This window comes from Chrysochloris asiatica, unplaced genomic scaffold, assembly GCF_000296735.1.
Source record: "Chrysochloris asiatica unplaced genomic scaffold, ChrAsi1.0 scaffold00119, whole genome shotgun sequence".
Classification (NCBI taxonomy): Eukaryota; Metazoa; Chordata; class Mammalia; order Afrosoricida; family Chrysochloridae; genus Chrysochloris; species Chrysochloris asiatica.
Genome location: NW_006408637.1, coordinates 5,348,386 through 5,369,239, shown reverse-complemented (window position 1 = coordinate 5,369,239; position 20,854 = coordinate 5,348,386). Strand labels below are relative to the sequence as shown.

The window sequence follows — 20,854 nt, the reverse complement described above, 5'->3', positions numbered from 1 at the left end:
AGATGATATATGATGGAATGAATGTAAAACTGACGTTCCCCCATGTAAACTATCATATAATTCACAATAAAACATCAAAAAAAAAAAAAAAAAAAAGTTGCACCTTAGATGGCTGCTCATTAACTTTTAAAATCCCAGTCACAAACTTAACCACAGTGAGGTGTAGACCACTGTGTTTGTAGACTAAGTTATGCCAACTGACCATGGTGTCCCCCAGGACTATGATCCTGAGCATTCAGGCCCAGGGACACAGTCCCTCTAGGTGTCTGGTAACGTCTCAGAAGTTTCTGTGGCACTTAGGATAAGCACTTGACCTCAAGGTTGGCGATTCCAACTCATCAGTCGCTCCTCAGTGACCTCTTTACAGGGTCACTGGGAGCCGGGACTGACCCCACAGTACCACACATCACCTTCACTGATGTTTGTAGCAAAGGTAATACCCAGGCACGAGCATAATGGCAAACCTTTATACATCTGTGGGTGTACTCCCACTCTCGCTCACCTGTGATTTGTTCACGTATCTACCCACAAGTGACTGTTACTGTGTATGTGACAGTATTGACCTCCATTCCCTTTCACTTGTTGACACTGAACAGAAAAGCTGCGATGCTTGGTATGTACCCTAGACTGAAGTCTGCAACTATGGCTGCTGCCATTTCAAGATAACAGAATCCAGTGTAAGGGTCATTATTCACAAAAGGAATATCTGTGGCGTCTTGTTGCCCACTTTGCACTTTTTGCAGACCACCTTTTTATCTTGTTATTACAGACGCAGCTTTTATGCGTGTGCACATGTAACACATAACATACAAGAGGTGTTAGGACACGAACTTTCCTATGTTCTTCTAAACACTACGTAGTACTAATGAACATACTAGAAAGTCCTCACGACTTGTCTCCATCACAATTCTGAGACTCTATACCTTATATTAAGGCTTAATGACAAGGATTGTATAAATAAACTTATATTCCATTATAGACACACAAAGATCATCAAGTAAGATTTATTATCCAATAAATAAGACTCTACAAAGTTGCTAAGCAATTATCTCCATTTTTAACTAAAATGGAAGAGTTTAAGATTGATACCTTTCTCTAATAAACTTACTTTATCGCTGCCAACTTTTTGGATAGAGTGCCCTCTGCTGGAATCTTTAAGAAAAATGGAAAAAACAGTATTAAGAATGTTTTGTATTTGAAATACTGCTTCAAATTAATTTTATTGAAGTCTAAATATGTAACTGGAATCTGGTGTGGCGCTGTGGGTTAATGCGCTGGATTGCAAAGTCTGTTTGAACAGCAAGTTCAGCAGTTCCAGCTCACCAACTGCTCCTAGACCCCTCTACAGGGTCGCTGTGGGTAGGAATCCACCTCATCGGCACTTAACCACCACAAATATGTAAGTGATACACATATTCTGAAGAATTGGGGTGGATACAGGGTGTTGGTGGGAACGCATGATCCTTGGAATGCTATTCAGTAAGTGTAACTTCTCTGCCTCTTGAACTGACCTAGCTAACAAGACACCCATCCACCCATCAGAGAATATTGCTGGCCTTAGCAATAAAGGTGCAATCTTTATCATGTAAACTCATTAATTTGCTTTAACAAAGTCTAAAAGTCAGCAATAGATGTAAGAGCAAATATTATTGTGGGCTAGGTGTGAACCTGTTGATTCAAACATTTATTAATGCTACTCCAATGAAGTCTAGGAAATGGATTAATCTGGGAATTTCCTAGTACACAATTTCATGGGAAAAAAAGTTTACAAGGTTGTTCTAACACCAAGTGGTTAGTGTTTTTGTTGAGTGCTGTCAAATCAGTTCTGACTCACAGTGGCCCTGTGTAGGGTTTCTGAGGAGTGGGCTAGTGGGTTTGAACCGCCAACCTTGTGGATAGCAGTTCAGTGCTTATCCTCTAGCGCCACACTAGGGCAATACTCTTAATTTAATGCAATCTTTTTAAAAGTATGCAATTTGAGGGGCAAGGAGGGGCCACATACCAGAGAACGAAATCGTATAGATTCTATTGGTCCATACTCTTTAAACAAAGACTTCAGTTTCTAAAACACAAAAATGATACTTTTATTCCATCAATTGATACAAAAATGACTTAGTGATATTTACTGGCAATTTTTATTTAAAATTTTTTTTTCAGAAGTAAACATATTCAAGGAGAGAAAACAAACAATGAAATTTATGTAAGAAGAAAACAAAACTCAAGTTCATATTTAATATCCCTAAGGTATACATTTTGTCTTGTAATCTTTTAAAAATCTTTACTACATCAAATTAAAGTTGCATTTACATTTTCCATAGATTTTATCATCTTTCCCATTTGGCTTAGACCAGACATAAATCTTCAGGATTTTGTATCACTATGAGGAATTCACCAACTGTTGAGAATTAAGACCATCAGGTTAAGGGGAAAGCCTAGAGGACAAGTTTTAACACATTATTTCTATAACTCGCTCAAATGTGAAGGCCTTATTGTTTACAGCTAGGCCAATCAGTCCTATAACCAAATCTAACTCTAAAGCAAGTTAATGAATGGCTACAATTTGTACAAAGCACCACACAGTTTTTTGTGTTTTCCCGAGCCCCTCCCAATCTCATAGGAAAATCAGTAAGTAAACTATGCTATAAAACAAACTATAAAATCAAGACTACACAATAATCATTAAGCAAGTGCCAGGAAATGAAAGGACAACAAGGAAAGGAAAAACTTAAGAAGCTTTTTTGTAAAAACTTTTTGTATAAAAAGTGCTTTTCCAGAAATTCAAATTTAAATTATATTTTAAAAGATGAGCAGGATTTTGACCCAAGGGATTGCCAACAGAAGTCATATGAAAACACAGAAAGTTACGGTCATGTTTGTTGCTAGATGAAGCCCAGAGAATGGAAGAAACTTGGGATGTAGTCATTAAATAACAAACTGTTTACTGAACCACTAGCATGTGCAAAAAGGAATTGTGGCGGTGCAGTGATTAAGTGCTTGTATGTGAACTGAAAGGTGAATCCAGCCGCTCTGAAGAAGTTGTTTGCGCCCATAAAGATTACAGCCAAGAACATGACATAGTCCACAAAGACAATGTTTTGTATACTACTTTGGTGAGCAGCACCTGGGATCTTAAACAAGTTCATGAGTAGCCAAAGGTGCAGACACTAGTCTTTTTATGAGCGGAAGAAAGAAGAGTGATGAGAACTGAAGAGGCTTAGAATCAATTAGTCCAACAAATGAATGAACATCATGTGAACATATGAACACCAGTCTCCAAGACTCTGAGATGAGAAGAACTAAATGGGATCACATTAGAAGGTCCCGGGTAGAGTGACAGAAAATGTTATTTAAGAAAATAAAAAGACTGGGCTACCGGTCAGAAAGAGACTGGAGGAAGCTGAGACTAAGGCCCTTAACCATCACCCTTCAGGTCTGGGAAGGAACACACACTCGTGGCCCAATTTTCAGCAGAGCAGTAAATAGGTATATGGAGGGAACAACACTATTAAGGGACCCTAAATCATTCAAACTCAAACGGGCAACATTTACCTAAGGACCAAGTTGAGAAAATATGGCAAGGTGGGTGGAATGGAATCAGGAACCACAGGGGGAAAGCAAGATAAACAGTTATTGCATGGAAGGGGCTGCAATCATTGAGATAAAACTAAAACTAAGAATATGCTTTGTTGAATGTGAAACTGAAGATCCTGTCTGTACACTGTCACTCAATTCACAATGCTGTTATTGTTGTGATGTGCCCTAGAGTCGGTTCTGACTCACAGCAACCCCGTACAGAGTTTCTGAGGCTGTAAATCTTTACAGGAGCAGAAAACCTCATCTTTCTCCCGCAGAACAACTGGTAGTTTCGAACTGCTGACCTTAAGGTTAGCAGCCCAACTCATAACCACTCCACTACCAGAGCTCATTCAATTCACAATAACAAAAAAAAAAAAAAAAAAAAAGAGAAAAAGTTTCAGCCAAGAAAACCCTAAGGGGTAGTTCTACTGTTAAATGTGGTCACCATGAGACCAAAGTCGACTTCATAGCTCTTGGCAATAACAACAATGTCCTTGATGGCGTTCCGGTGTGGTCCTGTAGACTAAGTACTACATTGCCAAGCATCCGGTCAGCATTAATGAAAAGATGTAAATAAATGTCCTGTACACATGAAGGCTAAGTTTTATTTCTGTGGAAGCCACCACACAATTCAAAATTCAAGTAAGATTTACAAAAACCTGAATCAGACAGTGATTACCGAAATGGAAATGATTTCCGAGTGGACAATGGAATCTATTACAGTTGGTTAGTCATTTCTCCAAGGTATTATAACAAATTAGAGGCAGAATGGGAACTTCATGGTTTCTCAATTTTAAGATGAACTGTTTCCCCCCTCGTTTGAAATATAATCTTGAGATGTGACTTCTAACTGATAGTACTTAGGTTACAATGAAATACGGTAGATCTAATTGTCGATTCCTTATTCTGTGCCTGTCTTAAAAAATATTTGTAATTTAGAATATTATGTAACTATATCAATTGCTTATGTTAGTGGGTAATTATGTACATAATAAACAGTGAATACAGACAAATATTAACTTCTCTGAACGTTTACAATATTCATACTATAAACTCACCTTCTTATTGCATGTGACCGGCAAATTACCTACAAACACGGTTCTTTCATTCTTTAATCGCTCTTCTTCTTGGTTGATCTGAATTTTTTTTCTTTGATTTGGAACTGTGGGCTCTATATCATCAAGTATTTTTTTATCTGCTGCTTTAACACCATCACCAGACTGAGAGTTTTTCCTTTTCTGCTTGTGTTTCTGTTGAATTTCTTCTTCTTCTAAATCAGCACATGCTAGAGCACTCTCCCTTTTTTAAGACAAAACAAAACAAAGTTAGAAATTAAGAGTCATGGAAGGCAGAGCTAATATATGACAAACGCAATTTGTGAATGGAAACTCTTTCCATGATTACAAGATGGCAGAATTCTCTGGGGAAGGGCGAGGTGTGGCAACAGCGCCTACAAAGGGGCAAAGGCCTAGATGAAGGGTGAGCTGAGAAACCAAGAATCTCATAATTTGATAGCACTGTTTAATTAAAGATGTGTATGATTTTGTAACAGCACACATCTTATCTGGGTTAATGCAAATAAACGGTGAGATAAAAATTAAAATATTAAAAACAAAAGCAACAAACATCAACTAAATAACGTAAGAAACGTGGTCCATGAATTTAGTTTTGTTTGTGTTCAGTGCCAAGTCAGTTCCAACTCACAATGACCCTGTATAGGGTTTCTGAGGAGCTGCTGGTGGGTTTGAACTGCTGACCTTGTGGTTAGCCGTCTACTGCTTATGCTAGAGTTTAGTTTAAGGGCACCAAACACATTAAAAGGAGCTCTGATAGCGTAGTGGTTACGACTCGGGTTACAAGCCTTAAGGTAAGAAGTTTGAAACTACCAGCTGCTCCGTGGGAGAAGGATGAGGCTTTCTGCTCCCGTAAAGATTTACAGCCTCGGAAACCCTGTACAGGGTGCCTATGAGTCTGAACCAACTCCACGGTATTTAACAACAAGAAACACATTCAAATACTTACAAGGACAGTAAGCCTTAGATTAGATTTGAATATAAGGGCGTATATGTGGGGGGTTGGCTTGGCACTGTAGGATCCCATGACCTGCTAACCACAAACTCAGCAGTTCAAACTCATCAGCCACTCCCTACACAGGGTTGCTGCTACAACCAACTCACCACAGTTGACAACAACAAAGATTATGTCAGGCTGACCAAACGTTAATAACTGCTGAGTCTGAGTACACGGGGGTACATAATCCTTTTCAATTTTGGCAGCTACATATGTTCCATTGTTGTTGTTGTGTGCCGTGGAGTCGGTTCCGACTCATAGCGACCGTGAACAGGGTTTCCGAGGCTGTAAATCTTTACGGGAGCAGAGAGCCTCATCTTTCTCGCGCGGAACAGCTGGTAGTTTCGAACTGCTGACCCTGAGGTTCGCAGCCCAATTCGTAACCACTACGCATATGTTCCATAGTAGTTTTTTTAAAAAGAAAACAGAAATATGAAATGAGGAAAGGATTTGGAGAACTGTGGCAGCGTTGGAATTTTAATTTACCAATACCCGAGAGAGTAGTAGCGTGTACCCACCTGTTTGCCAACGTTTTGTCTGCATTCGAAAGTTTCTTCGCTTTCATTTTTTTTGTAGGTCCTTGCAAATGTTTTTTTTTAATTTGGGATGTAATTTCTTCCCTCTCATCCTGTTTTCTTTTTTGGGTGGTTTCCTTTTAAAAGTTGGAAGTTATGTTTAAGAGCTTTCTGCTTTAAGAGTCTGAGCTTCAGTAGAGATTTCGGGGTCTTCCTCAAGAACCATCTCTCCCTCTCCCTGGTACGGTCAACAGTGAAAGGGGCCTTAGGTAACCCTGCCCGCCCAGCTCCCGCCGGCATTGTGGCCTATTCAGGGGAGAGTTGATTCTCTGTACAACTGTTCGAAACCCGTCACTCACTTTAGGCACAGGGACATACACGGGCTGAACCCGAGACTCCAAGGAGCCGAACAGGGAAGCCAGCCGGTGCGTGCTGCCTCTGCGCATGTGCGCACTCTGCGCCAGGCTGTCGGCGACTTGGCCAACCAGATAATCTCCAGTCGGGTGCCCGCAGGAGCCATCGTCCGGGTTCTCTCTGCAAACGAACGCATGCAGCTCACTGACGCCACCCCAAGACCAGTCGCTTCCGCCCTCCCGCATGCACATCTTTGCCCAGGTAGACGTTCGCGTACCACTCACCCCTGTTCGTCAGTCTTGTTTTTCTTCCGTTTGTGCTTCACTTTCAGGGCCATTCTGAGTCCAAAGAATTGAGCTAACACGTGCCACTGCTAGTACTTCCGCTTCCGGGCCACGCCTTTTCCGTGCCCGGCAGCCTCTGCGGCTCAGCGGGCGGGGTTGTTGTGAGCGCGTTTTCCAGGTTGACTGTATGTTTCGCGGACGCTTAGTCGTGGGGAGGGGTGCAGCAAGCGTCTCTGGGGTACAATCATGCCACTCATGATGGTCTATGAAATAGGGCGCTATGTGATTTGGATTTGTGGGAGCACCTATCATAGCGACCTTAGCGAATTCTGATATAGGGACTAATGCGTTTTCGTTAGCGTTGGAGCTTTCAGCGGAGCCGATCTTTGAACAGCTTGGAGAACTTTTTGGTTTTGAGAATCGTGATTGCCCAATACGGCATGCCTAAATCTCCAGCAACAGCATTGATTTCCCACTTTTGTGGGGTTTAATAAACTTTTGCTTCTGTTCTAAATCTATACGTCTGCTGTCACTGGTAGTAGTTGTGTTTGGGAGCCACGATGCACTTTATGGTTGTCTAAAGACAACTAAACAGACAGCACTCAAGACACATGCGACTGGATGCTGTTGCCTACGAGTTCAGCCGTATTATTATTACATGGTAAACCTTTAGGGGGAAAGTTGTTCTGTGCCGTGGAGTCGGTTCTGACTCATAGCGACCCTCTACAGGGTTTCCGAGGCTGTGAATCTTTACGGGAGCAGAAAGCCTCATCTTTCTCCTGCGGAACAGCTGGTAGTTTCCAACTGCTGACCCGATTCGATTCGTAACGACTAAGGAGCTCTGGTAGCGTAGTGGTTACGAATCGGGCTGCGAACCTTAAGGTCAGCGGTTCGAAACTACCAGCTGCTCCGCGGGAGAAAGATGAGGCTTTCTACTCCCGTAAGGATTTACACCCTCGGAAACCCTGTACAGGGTCGCTATGGGTTGGAACCGACTCGAAGGCACTTAACAACAACAACAAGCTACCAGAGCTCCTTCGTCAAGGGTAGAGACCTCACCTTTTACCTATCTTTCCTACCTTTCTACATCCACACTCCATACATGATAGCATGCACTCACACACACATTTCATAGTTCAGAAAACTGCAGGTCACATAGGGGGAAAGTACAGTCCATAAATGGAGTCCTGGTGTGGCGCTGTGGGCTGGTGCACTGGACTGCAAAGTCGTTGGAACCACAAGGTCAGTGGTTCAAGCTCACCAGCCGCTCCTTGGAACCGTATACAAGTCGCTATGGGTCGAAACCGCCTCAACGGCACATAACACAGTCAGCCCATAAATAAGCTAGTTGTTAAGTGCCGTAAAGCAGGCATGTATTATACTGTACGTGCAGGTTACAGATGTACTGTACCAGGAGCCCTGGGGGGAAAGGGATTTAAGTGCTGGGCTGCTAATTTGTGAGGTCAGCGGTTTGAACCCACCAGCTGCTTTGCAGAGGAAAGATGTGGCTGTCTGCTGTCTTAGATTTACATAAAACCTAATGGAGCAGCTGGGTCCTATGAATCAGAATCACTGCCTTTAGGGAATGTATAAAGCTAGATGGAGCTCTGGTAGCGTAGTGGTTACGAATAGGGCTGCGAACCTCAAGATTAGCAGTTCGAAACTACCAGCTGTTCCGCGGGAGAACGATGAAGCTTTCTGCTCCCGTAAAGATTTATAGCCTCGGAAACCCTGTACAGGGTCACTATGAATCGGAACCGACTCCACGGCATATAACAACAACAAAGCTAAATGGAGGGAGGATGTGGTGAGATACAATAGGTTCACATTTTGTTATATTTAATAAGGGGGGGGCGGTCTGTATTTTGTAGCAATACTTTTGGACTCACCTTCCTATCCCCATTTCCAGATGAATCTTCCCTTGAAGTTGGCTATAAAGTCATGTGTTGTGTGTGCATACGTTTGTTGTTAGGTGTTGTTGACTCAGTACCAACTTAACAGCAACCTTACGCATGAGGCAAAACACTGTCTGTGCACCATCCTCACAAACCGTGATAGAGCTTAAGCGCATTGCTGCAGCCACTGCGCCAATCCACCTCATTGGGGGAGGGAAGCCTGCCTTTCTCCTTGACCCTTCTCTTTACCAGGAGTTCTGGGTTAATGTGCTGGACTGCAAGGTGGGTTGAACTGCAGGCTCGCTGGTTTAAGCTTACCAGCCGCTTCTAGGAAACCTTATACAGGGTCACTGTGGATCGGAACCAACTCAATGGGACTGAACAATAACCACTTGACTAAGCAAGATGTTCTTCTCTTCTCCAGGGATTTGTCCGAAGTATGAAGAGTAGTCTCACTAGGCTCGCTTCTAAGGCTGTATTTTTTCCAGTAGATTTGTATGTTCTTCTGGAACAAACATAATCCAAAGGTGCTCTGGTAGCAGAGTGGTTATGAGTTGGGCTGCTAACCTTAAGGTCAGTAGTTTAAAACTACCAGTTACCCTGCGGGAGGAAAGATGAGGCTCTCTGTTCCCGTAAAGATTTACAGCTTTAGAAACCCTATACAAGGTCACTATGAGTCAGACCGGACTCCACCTGCACACTACCACCATAATTCAAATGCATCCATTCTTCTATGGTCTTCCTTAGTCACTCCAACTTTCACATGCAAATGAAGCCATTGAGAATAAATACCATGGTTTGGGCCAGGCACACCTTAGTCCTTAAAGAGACATCTTTGTTCTCGAACACTTTAAAGAGGTCTTCTGCAGCAGATTTGTCTAGATTGTGTGCACACTATCCCCTTTAAACTCTTAGCACGCCGTAACCATACAATATAGCATTTAATTTTGTTGTCTTTTATCATTGTCACTAAACCATGCAACACTTCTCTTGAAGATGACATCTTTTACATGCATAACCCTCATATGGTAATGCCAGTCTGGTTATTCTGACTGAGAAACTCAGGGTTCTTGTGGGAGAAACTCACACATAGTAAGTGTTCCTGTAGGTGAGCTAAGGCCGGTCCAGGTGGCAATGCAGGATAAGCACTTGACCATGAGGTGGGTTCGAACCGCAAGGTTGGCACTTCAAACTCACCACCCGCTCCTCAGAAACCCTGCACAGGGTCACTGTGGGTCCGAAGTGACCTGACATTTAACAACAACAACTAGTGATGTGTAGAGTGTTCAGTTCGGGGGAGACTGCTACTCAGGGTAAAGACTTCTAGATAACGTAAAAATTCGGACAAAAAAGATGCGGAAATGGACATAACCAAAAAATGAAAGGCAGCAAGCATATTTTTAGTCAGGAAAATATTATTAAAAATGAAGGCTGTGTGATTGGAGATAGTTAACAAATCAGCCTCATTGCCATTCAGAACTAGTTTTTAACCTCTCAGGGATCACAAACGCCCTTGTGTTTCTTAAAATATAAGGACTTTTTTAAGAGAAGCATACAAAACAATGAAAAAAACCCAAAAAACAAAAAAATTAGGGGTCTCATGCTCCACCTCTCCCAATACTCCTAGATTAATAAAGTTAGTACAGTACCCTCAAGTGTTTCAAACAGGAAAACAAAGCATTTTCAAACATTTGACAATTCCCAGAGCATTTCCATGGATACTTCTAGGTACTATAGGAACACCTTTTGTGAACACTGTTCTGCAGATTTTAAAACTCATCCCCTGAAAGTTAAAGTTAAAGGATCTTTTATGGTTCGAATTGTATGTTACAATCCTAATCTCTAGTACCTGTGAAGGTTACCTTGTTTGGAAATAGCTTACTTGTAGGTATAATCAACAAGAGGTTATACAAACTGTCTCCAATTTACAACAAATTCCAGCTACCACAAATCTACTTAAGGGCCATCCGGGTGTTCTTTTGGTAAGGGACTTGTGCATTTTTTATGCATATATGTATGTATTAAAATGTATCTGTAAATTTACACACAGATAAATTTACCAATAGCCCAAAGACAAAGATCGGATTTATAAGAATGCTGTAAATAAAAAGCAGTTAATAACGAAAACTAAGGAAATTAAAAAAAGGATTCAACTTGTGTCAGAACAGAACCCACTGTCCGCTTGTAAATCGAGGACTACTTGTACTGGAAAAGGATGGGCCCTCATCCAATACAACTGGTATCCTCAAACCAATAAAGGAGACACACACCTGGGAAGAACACTATGTGCTGCTCCCACAATCCCCAGGACTGCGGGAACCCGCCCTCGGAAGCCAGATGGAGGAACGATCCTCTCATAGTCCTCAGAAGGAATCAAGTTAGGCTACACCCTGATCAAGGGCTCCTGGACTCGCAAACTGTCAAAAGTCAATCTGTGTTGTTTTTATCTACCTACTTTGTGCTATGCTTCGGAAACTAGTATGTTGTTGTTCTTAAGTGCCATTGAGTCGGAACCGACTCATAGCGACCCAATCTATGCACAGCAGAAAGAAACAATGTCCGATCCTGGGCCAACCTCACTACTGTTGCCACACTTGAGTCCATCGATGCTGCCACCCAGCCAGTACATCTTGTTGGGGGTGGGGGTCTTCCTCTTTTTCTCTGACCCTCCATCTTACCAAGCATGATATCCTTCTCTAGCGACTGTTCCCTCCTGACTAGTATTGTTGTTGTTGTTGTTAAGTGCCGTCGAGTCGGTTCCGACCCATAGCGACCCTGTACAGGGTTTCCGAGGCTGTAAATCTTTACGGGAGCAGAAAGCCTCCTCTTTCTCCCGCGGAACAGCTGGTAGTTTTGAACTGCTGTTCTTAAGGTCCGCAGCCCGATTCGTAACCACTACGCTACCAGAGCTCCTTAATTAGATGTTAAGATTAAAAAAAATAATACTTCGAGAGCTGCTGGTAATGGTTTCAAGTGCCCAGGAGAAAAATGAAAAATTTGATTTTATTCAGAAAAGCTTCCTAATCATAAAAAAACAGTTACATTCAAACTCAAGCAAGTTAGTGTATGCAAAAATGTAAGAATGTCTAAAAATTTTATTATCTGGTAATGGACTTTTAATTTGTATAGGTAGAAGAGTTCCCTTTTTTGTGTATCAATTAACCCCTGTCGTAATACATGCTGGATATGTTATGTTCCAGCCAGCCATCACATACAAAATGAATTAAAACTACTTCAATCTTTTAGACACAAAATCAAGGATTCACAAACTATGGCATTTTATTTCAGCGCCTTTGCTTACATTTGTACAATATATTACATAATTCTCCATTGTTTGCAGATTCTAATATATACTTTATAGCTTTTATTCTATAAGCTTTTTCTTCAGTTTTTTGCTGTCAACAAATCTTTACAGTCCTGTACAAATTTGAGTAACTTGAAACCATTTTCAACAAAATTAGTTACTGTAAGCACACACTACAAGACTGAAAATGCTTTTCCTAGAAAAGTTGAATGTAAAGGATTCTGACACGTTAGCATCTACAACAAAACGCTTTGAAATTCTCACGTCGGATTGCCAGAAAACAAAACATGCCAGCCCCATCCAAAAAAAAAGTACACGAACTACAATTAAAACAGTAAAACAGTCTGTACAATAAAGTACTGTGTATTAACAGTGCCAGGTATTAAATAGCTTGAATGAACACGTCCGCAATATACAAATGTCTTACAAAGGTGTAGAATTAAATACAAGTGCCAACAGAACAGATTGGAATCATACAACGGAAAGTCAATACAAGTGGAAACAATTTTACGTTCATTTTGGATTTTATACAGAGCATTTCACTTTTAGGCCTACCATCCAGATTAGCTATTTATATTTAAGATAACAACCATCCTTTTGAGACAGTCCATATCAACAAGTGTGAATCATACTAATACAATGTACTTGTTCCTGAAGTCCTCTCATTGTAGCTCATAATAAAATAATCAATACAAATGAATTATCTGCATTTTAAGGGAAAAGAAACATTTACAAGAAAACACAAAAATATAACTGTTATAATTCATTATGAATAAATATACACTTTGAACTGGTTAAGTACAATCTTTATACATTGTTTAAGATTTAATACAGTTTGTTAGCCATTTTCTTTTTTCACACAATGTATTATATCAAAATTAAAAAAAAATACTGATTCATAGAAAAATGGCAAAGTACAGCAGTTCCATTAACAATTTGAAGGGGCATGTAAAGCCACTATAAGACATTTAGCCTAATTCAAACCTGTAAACATGTTCAGTCTGTTTTAAAAGAGAATCTTAAGTATTTGGTTACAGGATCGATGTCTGATATCCTGTTAACTGCAGGTTCTGAATTTATTACATGTGCTTGACTTATACAATTAAAGCCACCGTATGGTGACATGCTTTTAAAAAACAATTCGCTTGTACAAATGAAAATAGGTTCATATTTTTTTTTCATAAATAAATGGAAAAATATCAAATGTTCCAGCTTTAACAAAATACAAGGGAATACATATACAGTAAGTTGTCTTACCACGCTCTGGCCCACCCAATAACTATGCTTACTGTATTGTCTCTGCAGGCAGTGAATAGCCTTCATTTGCCACAGTGGAAGGCCTTCAAGTTACCAGACATACAATTCCCAGACAAGTTGGAAACAATTATTGCTTGAGGAAAAGCAGTTCATTGTACTTTTTCTTCATAAAAAAGTGCACTTAAGTGCCAAGTCAGCTTGTCAAGAAACAATTTTAAATATAAAATAGTGCTTGTCTGATTTGTGTGTGTGCCACTGTGCAGTATCAAAAGGACGTGGCCCTCAACAGCCATGAAGTGCAAAGTGCATTGGCAAGTCCTTCTGTCACCTGCACTCAACTGACATTCCATTCTGTGCTGCACTGGACATGGACGGCTCAGCTAACGTTAACATGACAGCAGCTGTTATGGAACTGGATGAAGGTGAAGACGAGGATGAGGATGTAGCAGCACCTGAGGAAAAGGGAAGCTTAATAAAAACGATATTCAGCCACAGAGACAAATGCACACTACTCGTCTTAATGACAATTCTGTTGTCTTCTCCAAAATTACTTGGCTTTACAATAAAAACAAGGAGCCCTGGTGGGTTAAGAGTTGGGCCGCAGACCACAAGGTCAGCAGTTCGTATCCACCAGATAGATGCTCAGTGGGAGAAAGATGAGGCTTTCTGCTCCCTTGAAGATACAGCCTCGGGAACCCCACAAAGGGTTGTTATTAGTTGGAATTAGCCCATCAGTATACCACCGCCATCACCACCACAATAAGACAGCTGATTCTCTTAGTACCTGACAGCACCCAACCACAGGAGAGGTCATGAAAATGGACTCAAATGCATGGACTAAGAAGAAAAAGTACTGCATGTCCAGTCTGTAAGACATGGAACTATAGACCAGAATAAAAAGACAACAAACGTCAAAAGAGGTTTGCATCTAGTAGGATTTCTTCCTAATTCTTACATCTCCCTCCAGTGTTTGGCTTTTTACAATGAACTAAATAGTGAGGAACCCAGAAGGCTAATTGCTTCTTAAAGGCGGCACAAATAGCCCAATTACTGCATTCTGCAATTGGTTTAAAAAGGAAACATCCTCTATGAAGGGCTTCAAAAGAGTTCATGGATACATGGAATTTAGAGAGAATGGAATTTAGGTGGTCTGAAGCTAGATGGAGCTAGTTAAAGGTTAACTGCTTTTCAAAACTTAACAAAAGATAATGGCATTGCCCTGCTCCCTGAATCTTTCTGAAGTTCCCTCTATTTTTCAGTTACATTGGTGATTTTCCTCAGGAAAACACTTTCAATGTTACCAGAGAGTAAAGGAATACCTATGTAAGATGAAACATTCACTGAGTCTCCTCTGGTGACTCCCTCCCTGCTGTTAGGAATTGCTTCAGTCTTTCAAATCTGTGTCTCCAGGGTCAAACAGCCACACCATCTGTTTACATAATGCATGTGGCACACTTCACAAGGGAGAAGACAAGTGTGACCCCAAAAGCCGGGTTTGTTCCTCAACAGAAAAAGATTGCAACCCTTCTTCTAGAAGGTTTTTCTAGAAGAATCTATAGATATGATGTGCAAATTTTAAATATGCACATATAACTCCACTTTTAAAAATACTTGTGTAAGCAAAATACAGTATTTGGCTAGATATTTTTATGCTACAATATATTTTAAGTGATTGTTCCATTATCATTGCCGATGTTGTTGTTGTTAAGTGCCTTCAAGTCAGTTTTAACTCATAGTGACCCTGTATAGAGTTTCCGAAGAGCAGACGGTGAGTCTGAACTGCTGACCTTTCGGTTCAAACTGACCTTGTGGTCCAGTGCATTTATCCAACAGCACCACCCCAGGACTGCTGCTCCTCGGAAACCCTATACAGGGTCGCTATGAGTCGGAACCATCTCCACCAAGGCAGTGTATCATTTAATTGAACAATTTCTACCTGCCATTATAACCAACTGGAGGGGACTTAACAACAACAATAGCATCTGCTATTATATTATCACGATAAACATGTCCCCCCCAATGGGATCTAGCCTTAGAACTAGAATTATCTACTTCTCCAAACACATGGTCACATTATGCTTTCAGCAAAGCATGGAGAGATGAATTCTGTTACCCATTTCCTGGCATTGGGTTCACTTATGAATTTTTCTCAACAAAATAGTACCTTATTTGATTTGCATTTCTTTGATAACCAGGATTAGCATTTTCTATTCATTATTTTAATAGCATTTCCTTATTTATAAATGCTTAATGTTGACATCCCAGAGAAAACATCTAATCCATGATGCCCACATCTATAAAAACACTGGTTTCAAGGAGTTATTTTGGGATAGATGTCTTATTATATAGAAACTACTCTTAAAAAGCTTAGCTTATGTACGAGTGAGGAGCTCTAATAAAAGCGTTTACACAGTGTGCTAACCGTAACTGAATTTTAATTCTTTTTAAACGCCTATATCACATCTTGGAGTCTCAGTATGGCACTGTGGGTTAATGCGCTGCATTGCAAGGTCAATTTGAACCACAAGGTCGGTGGTTCAAGCTCACCAGCTGCTTCTCGGACATCTGATATCACATAGAACCCAGGGAATGTCCTTCCTTAACAGAATGCTTCTGTATATATTTTGTATACATTAACACCCAATTTCTTCTCAGATACTCTGTGACCCAGACAGACATATTAGGAAGCCTTGCACAGTGAAGGAAGAGAGCCTTAAAGGATTACCAACTGTGGGCACAACAGGAAGCAGGAACCTGGGTCTGTAGGAAAAGATAATGCACGTATCATCAATGGATTCCTGGTGTGGCGCTGTAGGATCAGCACTGGACTGTAAACCACAAGGTCAGCAGTTCAAACCCACCAGCTGCTTCTCAGAAACCCTATACAGGGCTATTCTGAGTCAGAATGGACTCAACAGCACTTAACAACAATAATGGAATGAGAGTGAGAAAACTGCAGATGAAATCATGGAAAACACAGATCAAACTTTAAAAGAAATCAAATACAAATTGACAAAATAAATGAAATGGAAACCACACAAAAATGTCAGTAGTTAGCCTTATATTCCAGGAACAGAGGACCCTAGGACCATCAAGCGAGAAGAGCATGACTGGAATATGTGGGACCCTATCGAGAGAAGCAGCGACACCATACATGGAGGCAGAGATGAGGGCATGGAGAGAGGGAGCAGCATCTAGAGGACTCTAGACTCATGGAAAGAGAAAGACTGTGTGCTGACGGCCAGGAAGCATGTTTGCAAATTGTGCCCTTGGGTTGTTTGAATGATTATATAATAGATTCTTGAGTGTTTCTGTGTACATCAAAACAACAGCAACAATAAAAAAACAACAGTGGGAATAGAAGTAAATACTGTTGAATGATGATGCACTGGGGGGATTGTAATCATTGCAGTGATATGAAATACGACAGGATGAGTGCAAAACTGATTTTCTCCCATGTAAATGATCACTCAATGCACAATAAAAGCTTAAAAAAACAACAACACGTTACAGCCAGACCACAAAAAAGTCAAATAGAAAGCCAGAAGATTCACAGATTCATACTAAGACTTCAGAAATAGATAATACAGTGAAAGGGCAAAGAAGCAGAACAGAATCAGTGGAAGGTCAAATGAGTGACTTTGTAGAGAAATCTCCCAATATTCATCTGCTAGAGGAAACATCAGGAGAAAGGAATAAAGAAGTACAAGGAAAGGCTAAGCATTTATGTGAGACACCACCACATAAATGACTGGAATTCAGAACAGGATGAAACAACAACAACAAAAAAATCCCCCTGAGAACACTGTTGAAGAGTTGTAAAAAAAAAAACTCCTTAACATCATGAAAGACAAGAAGATACGCATTCAAGAAGTTGAATGAACTACAAATAGGATAGACTCCAAAAGAACCACAAAGACATAAACTTCTCAAAACTAAAGATGGGGGGAGCTGTTATGAGACTGGAAGTGCGTGTACTACCCAGCTGGCCCTGCTTCAGTTTTTCAGGAAATATGAAGTGCTGGCAATAGCCAGAGTCCAGGTACTCCTGTGGAGGAATTCAGGTACCCTCTGAAAGAACAGGAGCGAACCTTAGATGTACACAAGCCTCATTGTTGACGTCCTCCTCACTGGGCCAAACACTTCTGCACCGGGGCATTACACCAAATGAAGTTACCCAGAAGTCTGCAAGGTGGGCAGAGGCAGGAGAGACAAGGATGCCACCGAAATCGTCATCTTCAATACCATCATCCTTCCTCTTCCTTACCCTCAGTGCCAGACAACATTCTAATGCTTCACCTCCCCCAATGTCTCACGTCACATCCCAGGAGATGACGTGTATTCTGCACTCGTTTGCAAGTTGGTCAGGTCCCCAGCAGGAACCTTAGCCCTGTGGCTAAGGCAGTGCCCAGAACATTACAGCCACTACTACATGGTCTGGAACAGCTGAGCGTGTCTGGGGCAAGTCATCCACCTTGTATCTTTGAGGGCCAATTATGACTTTGGGATCAGTGGTTTTGAGGTTGGGCTGAGCAGGAGCCAATGAATTTGTCAGGCAGCCGGAAGTCGGTGAGCCAGACTTCACGGCAAAGTTTTACAAGCAGTGGATGCAACCACTGGCAGATACAAACAGACATTAAAGCCAAAGAAGACAACTACAACTGCAGTTGAAAACACAACTTTACAGTGAGACCTCAACCCAGAAGGGCCACTCAAAGATCTGGAGAGGGTACGCTGAACTCTATGACAGCACAGATATGGCCACTTTAACAGAAGCGTATCACCTGCACTCCTGATGTCAATGTTTGTCAGCTAAGTAAACGCAGATCATTGGTTTCCCTCCAAGCTTGCTTCATCCTAAGAGTCATCAAGCCCTGAAGAATTTGAAGACTTCTTGAGCAACTACATCTGAAATGTAACTCAAGTGTGGCTGACCACTAGCTCCTGGGGATTACAAGATAGAGTCCTCCTGTTGTAATGATATGACATCACACTTCTAGCTTTGCCCCCGACAACTCAGTAAAGTAGTGGACACTCAGGGAGACTGTTCTCTCTCCTCCACTGAAGCCAAACAGCAATGGTTTGGTTTGTTTTTCAAAGCGTATGTGAAATCTTTGGAGCTACTAGTAGGTGTTTTTATTCGTAACTTTACAATAATGTAAAACCAAGTGATTCTCTTTATAGGTTGATGAGTTTATTTTTTGTATCAAAATAAAGAACAAATCTTCAGAAAAAGAACAACAAAAACCCCTAAAAACAAGTAAAGAATCCTGAGAACAATTCAGAAAAAATGAAAAGTGACCTACAAAGGCGAACTATTAAGACTAAGGTCAGATTACTCCACAGAAACCATGCAGGCAAGAAGACAATGGGATGACATATGTAGAACTAAAAGAAAAGAATTGCCAACCAAGAACCATCTACTCAGCAAAAGTGTTCCTCAAATACACCAGTCCAATTAGGACATTTCCAGAGAAAAAGGAATGAACTGATCTTATAAAAATCAATTTTAAAGGGAGTTCTCTGGACAGAGAACCAACAAGAGCAGACACCAACCTGAGGTTAACATACAGGACACAGTATCACCTAGACCTCGACCCACATAGAGCCACATCCTCCACACATAAAACACACCTGAAGAGTGGAAACAGAACCAGAGACATCAGTTTGCAACTAACCCCACCCCCACACAAAATAAAAAGAAGGAATAATGTTGGTACAGACTTCCAAATGAAGAGGAAATCTAGCACATTTCCGGAAAAATGAATAAAACTAACCCTAACTAATTCTAAAACTAGACCAAGCTTTACTCCTAGCCCTAGCCCAGGCCCTAACCCTCATTTAAGCAATAACCCTGATACTAAACAATATTCTAGGTCTAGCCAGAGCCCTAACTCTAACTCCTGACTCCTATCCTACCCAACGCCCCCAAACACAGAAAGTACTTCAGAGGGATTTAAGGAAGGTAACAGTGGAAAAGAAGAGGGTCCTTGTCATGTGTGCCCCCCATTATATCTTGTCTCAGCTCTCCTTCCCAGCAAAAGTGAAGCTCTCCTTAGGCCACACCTCCCACTCACCTCAACCAATCACAACCCAGCTGCTTCCATCGCCACTGCTCACTGAAAAGATGGAGGGAGGGAAAGCTTACTAATGACAAGTCAACTATTTGCGTCCCTTTCATCTGCCTTTGGCACAGCTGACCTCTCCCTTCCTCCCTTTCTTTTCTTCACCTGATTTTCCTCATATTTCAGGGTCATTCCTGCTTAGGTCTTGCTGGTTGTCTTCTCAGTCCTACTTTAAATGTTGACTTCTTCCTGCTTTCATTTTCTCTTCTACTGACATTTCTTTCCAAGACAATCTACTCCAGTATTGTGGCTTTGTAAATTATTCCCAGTAACTACTCTCCTGAGATCTGGTGGCACTGTAGGACAAGCACAGGGCTGGCAGTTAGAACCCACCAGCCACTCTCAGAAACCCGATGTTGGGTCACTATGCGTCAGAACTGACTTGACAGCACTTAACAACAACTGTAGTATAGAGACCAAGGACTCCTAACTCCCCCTTGGAGCTGCCAGTTTACATACCCACTCCTTCCCTGACATCCCCACTTGGATACTTAAATGAGCGCTTTACAACTGAAGACCGCTAAAGGGGATGCTGGGGCCTTGTCATGCTCCCCACTCACAAACTCTTCTTGTTTCAGTCTTTCCCCATTTCTGAATATGGCACCATTATGGTTCTAGCTATCTCCCAGGTCTAAATCAGATTTGTTTTTGTTGCTCACTGCCATCGAGTTGGTTCTGGCACATAGTGAGCCAAGGGACACTGTATAGGGTTTCTGAAAAGCAGCTGTTGGGTTGAAACCGCCGACTTTGTGGTAGTGTGCTTTATTCCACGGCACCACACCAGGACTCGTAAATCATAGTTGGTTGGTTACGTACTATGGAGTCCTGACTCATAGTGACTCCTTACAGGGTTTATAAGGCTGTAAATCTTTACAGGAGCAGAAAGTCTCATATTTCTCCCGTGGAACAGCTGGAAATTTCAAACTGCTGAGCTTGAGGTTAGCTGCCCAACTCATAACCACCATGCTACCAGAGTTGTTAATTATTACTGGTTCCCCATCATTATTAGAATCCTCATAGCATAGTTAGTGGGCCATGTGTTGGGCTGCTCACCGAAAGATTAGCCGCTTGAATCCACCAGCTGGAAAGATGAGACTTTCTGTTCCCATAAACACTCTACAGGGTGACTATGAGTCTGAACCGACTAGATGGCACACAATCACTACCACCACCACCATCCTTACGGCAAGGGTCCTGGTCCACTGTTATCTTCCATCTGAAATGCTCCAGAACTGCTCTCATAGCTTCTACCCCACGGTGTGTTTACGTCTTTCCACAGGGCACTGATCTTTAAAAACTATCAACTGATTGTGTCATTACCTTGTCGAAGACTTTTAATCAGCGGTCCATTTCACTAAGAGTAAAATCTAAAGCCCTCATCTTGGTTTGTAAGAGATCACATGAGTTACTCTGCGTTCACCTAATTTCTACCACTTTCACACCACAATAGCTTTTCAACATCTGAGATTATCTT

The 20,854-nt window shown here is 41.4% G+C and overlaps 2 protein-coding genes and 1 pseudogene across 2 annotated transcripts in view; 1 reads left to right on the top strand and 2 right to left on the bottom strand.

The window, feature by feature from the left end:
• RBM34 (RNA binding motif protein 34) overlaps positions 1–6,852 on the bottom strand; it is a 16,838-nt gene extending 9,986 nt beyond the window's left edge. The window contains exons 1-6 of the mRNA XM_006868567.1: positions 6,800–6,852; positions 6,521–6,695; positions 6,165–6,298; positions 4,635–4,875; positions 2,003–2,062; positions 1,109–1,152 (exon numbers count right to left, since the gene is read on the bottom strand). Of these exons, the coding sequence (XP_006868629.1) occupies positions 1,109–1,152; positions 2,003–2,062; positions 4,635–4,875; positions 6,165–6,298; positions 6,521–6,695; positions 6,800–6,852 (707 nt within the window). The remainder of the gene's footprint in view (positions 1–1,108; positions 1,153–2,002; positions 2,063–4,634; positions 4,876–6,164; positions 6,299–6,520; positions 6,696–6,799) is intronic.
• A 5,103-nt stretch (positions 6,853–11,955) lies between these two features.
• Positions 11,956–20,854, bottom strand: part of ARID4B (AT rich interactive domain 4B (RBP1-like)) — a 180,619-nt gene continuing 171,720 nt past the window's right edge. The window contains exon 23 of the mRNA XM_006868585.1: positions 11,956–13,707. Coding sequence (XP_006868647.1) covers positions 13,580–13,707 — 128 coding nt within the window. The 3' untranslated portion in view covers positions 11,956–13,579. The remainder of the gene's footprint in view (positions 13,708–20,854) is intronic.
• On the top strand, positions 17,473–17,895 carry LOC102839735 (annotated as a pseudogene).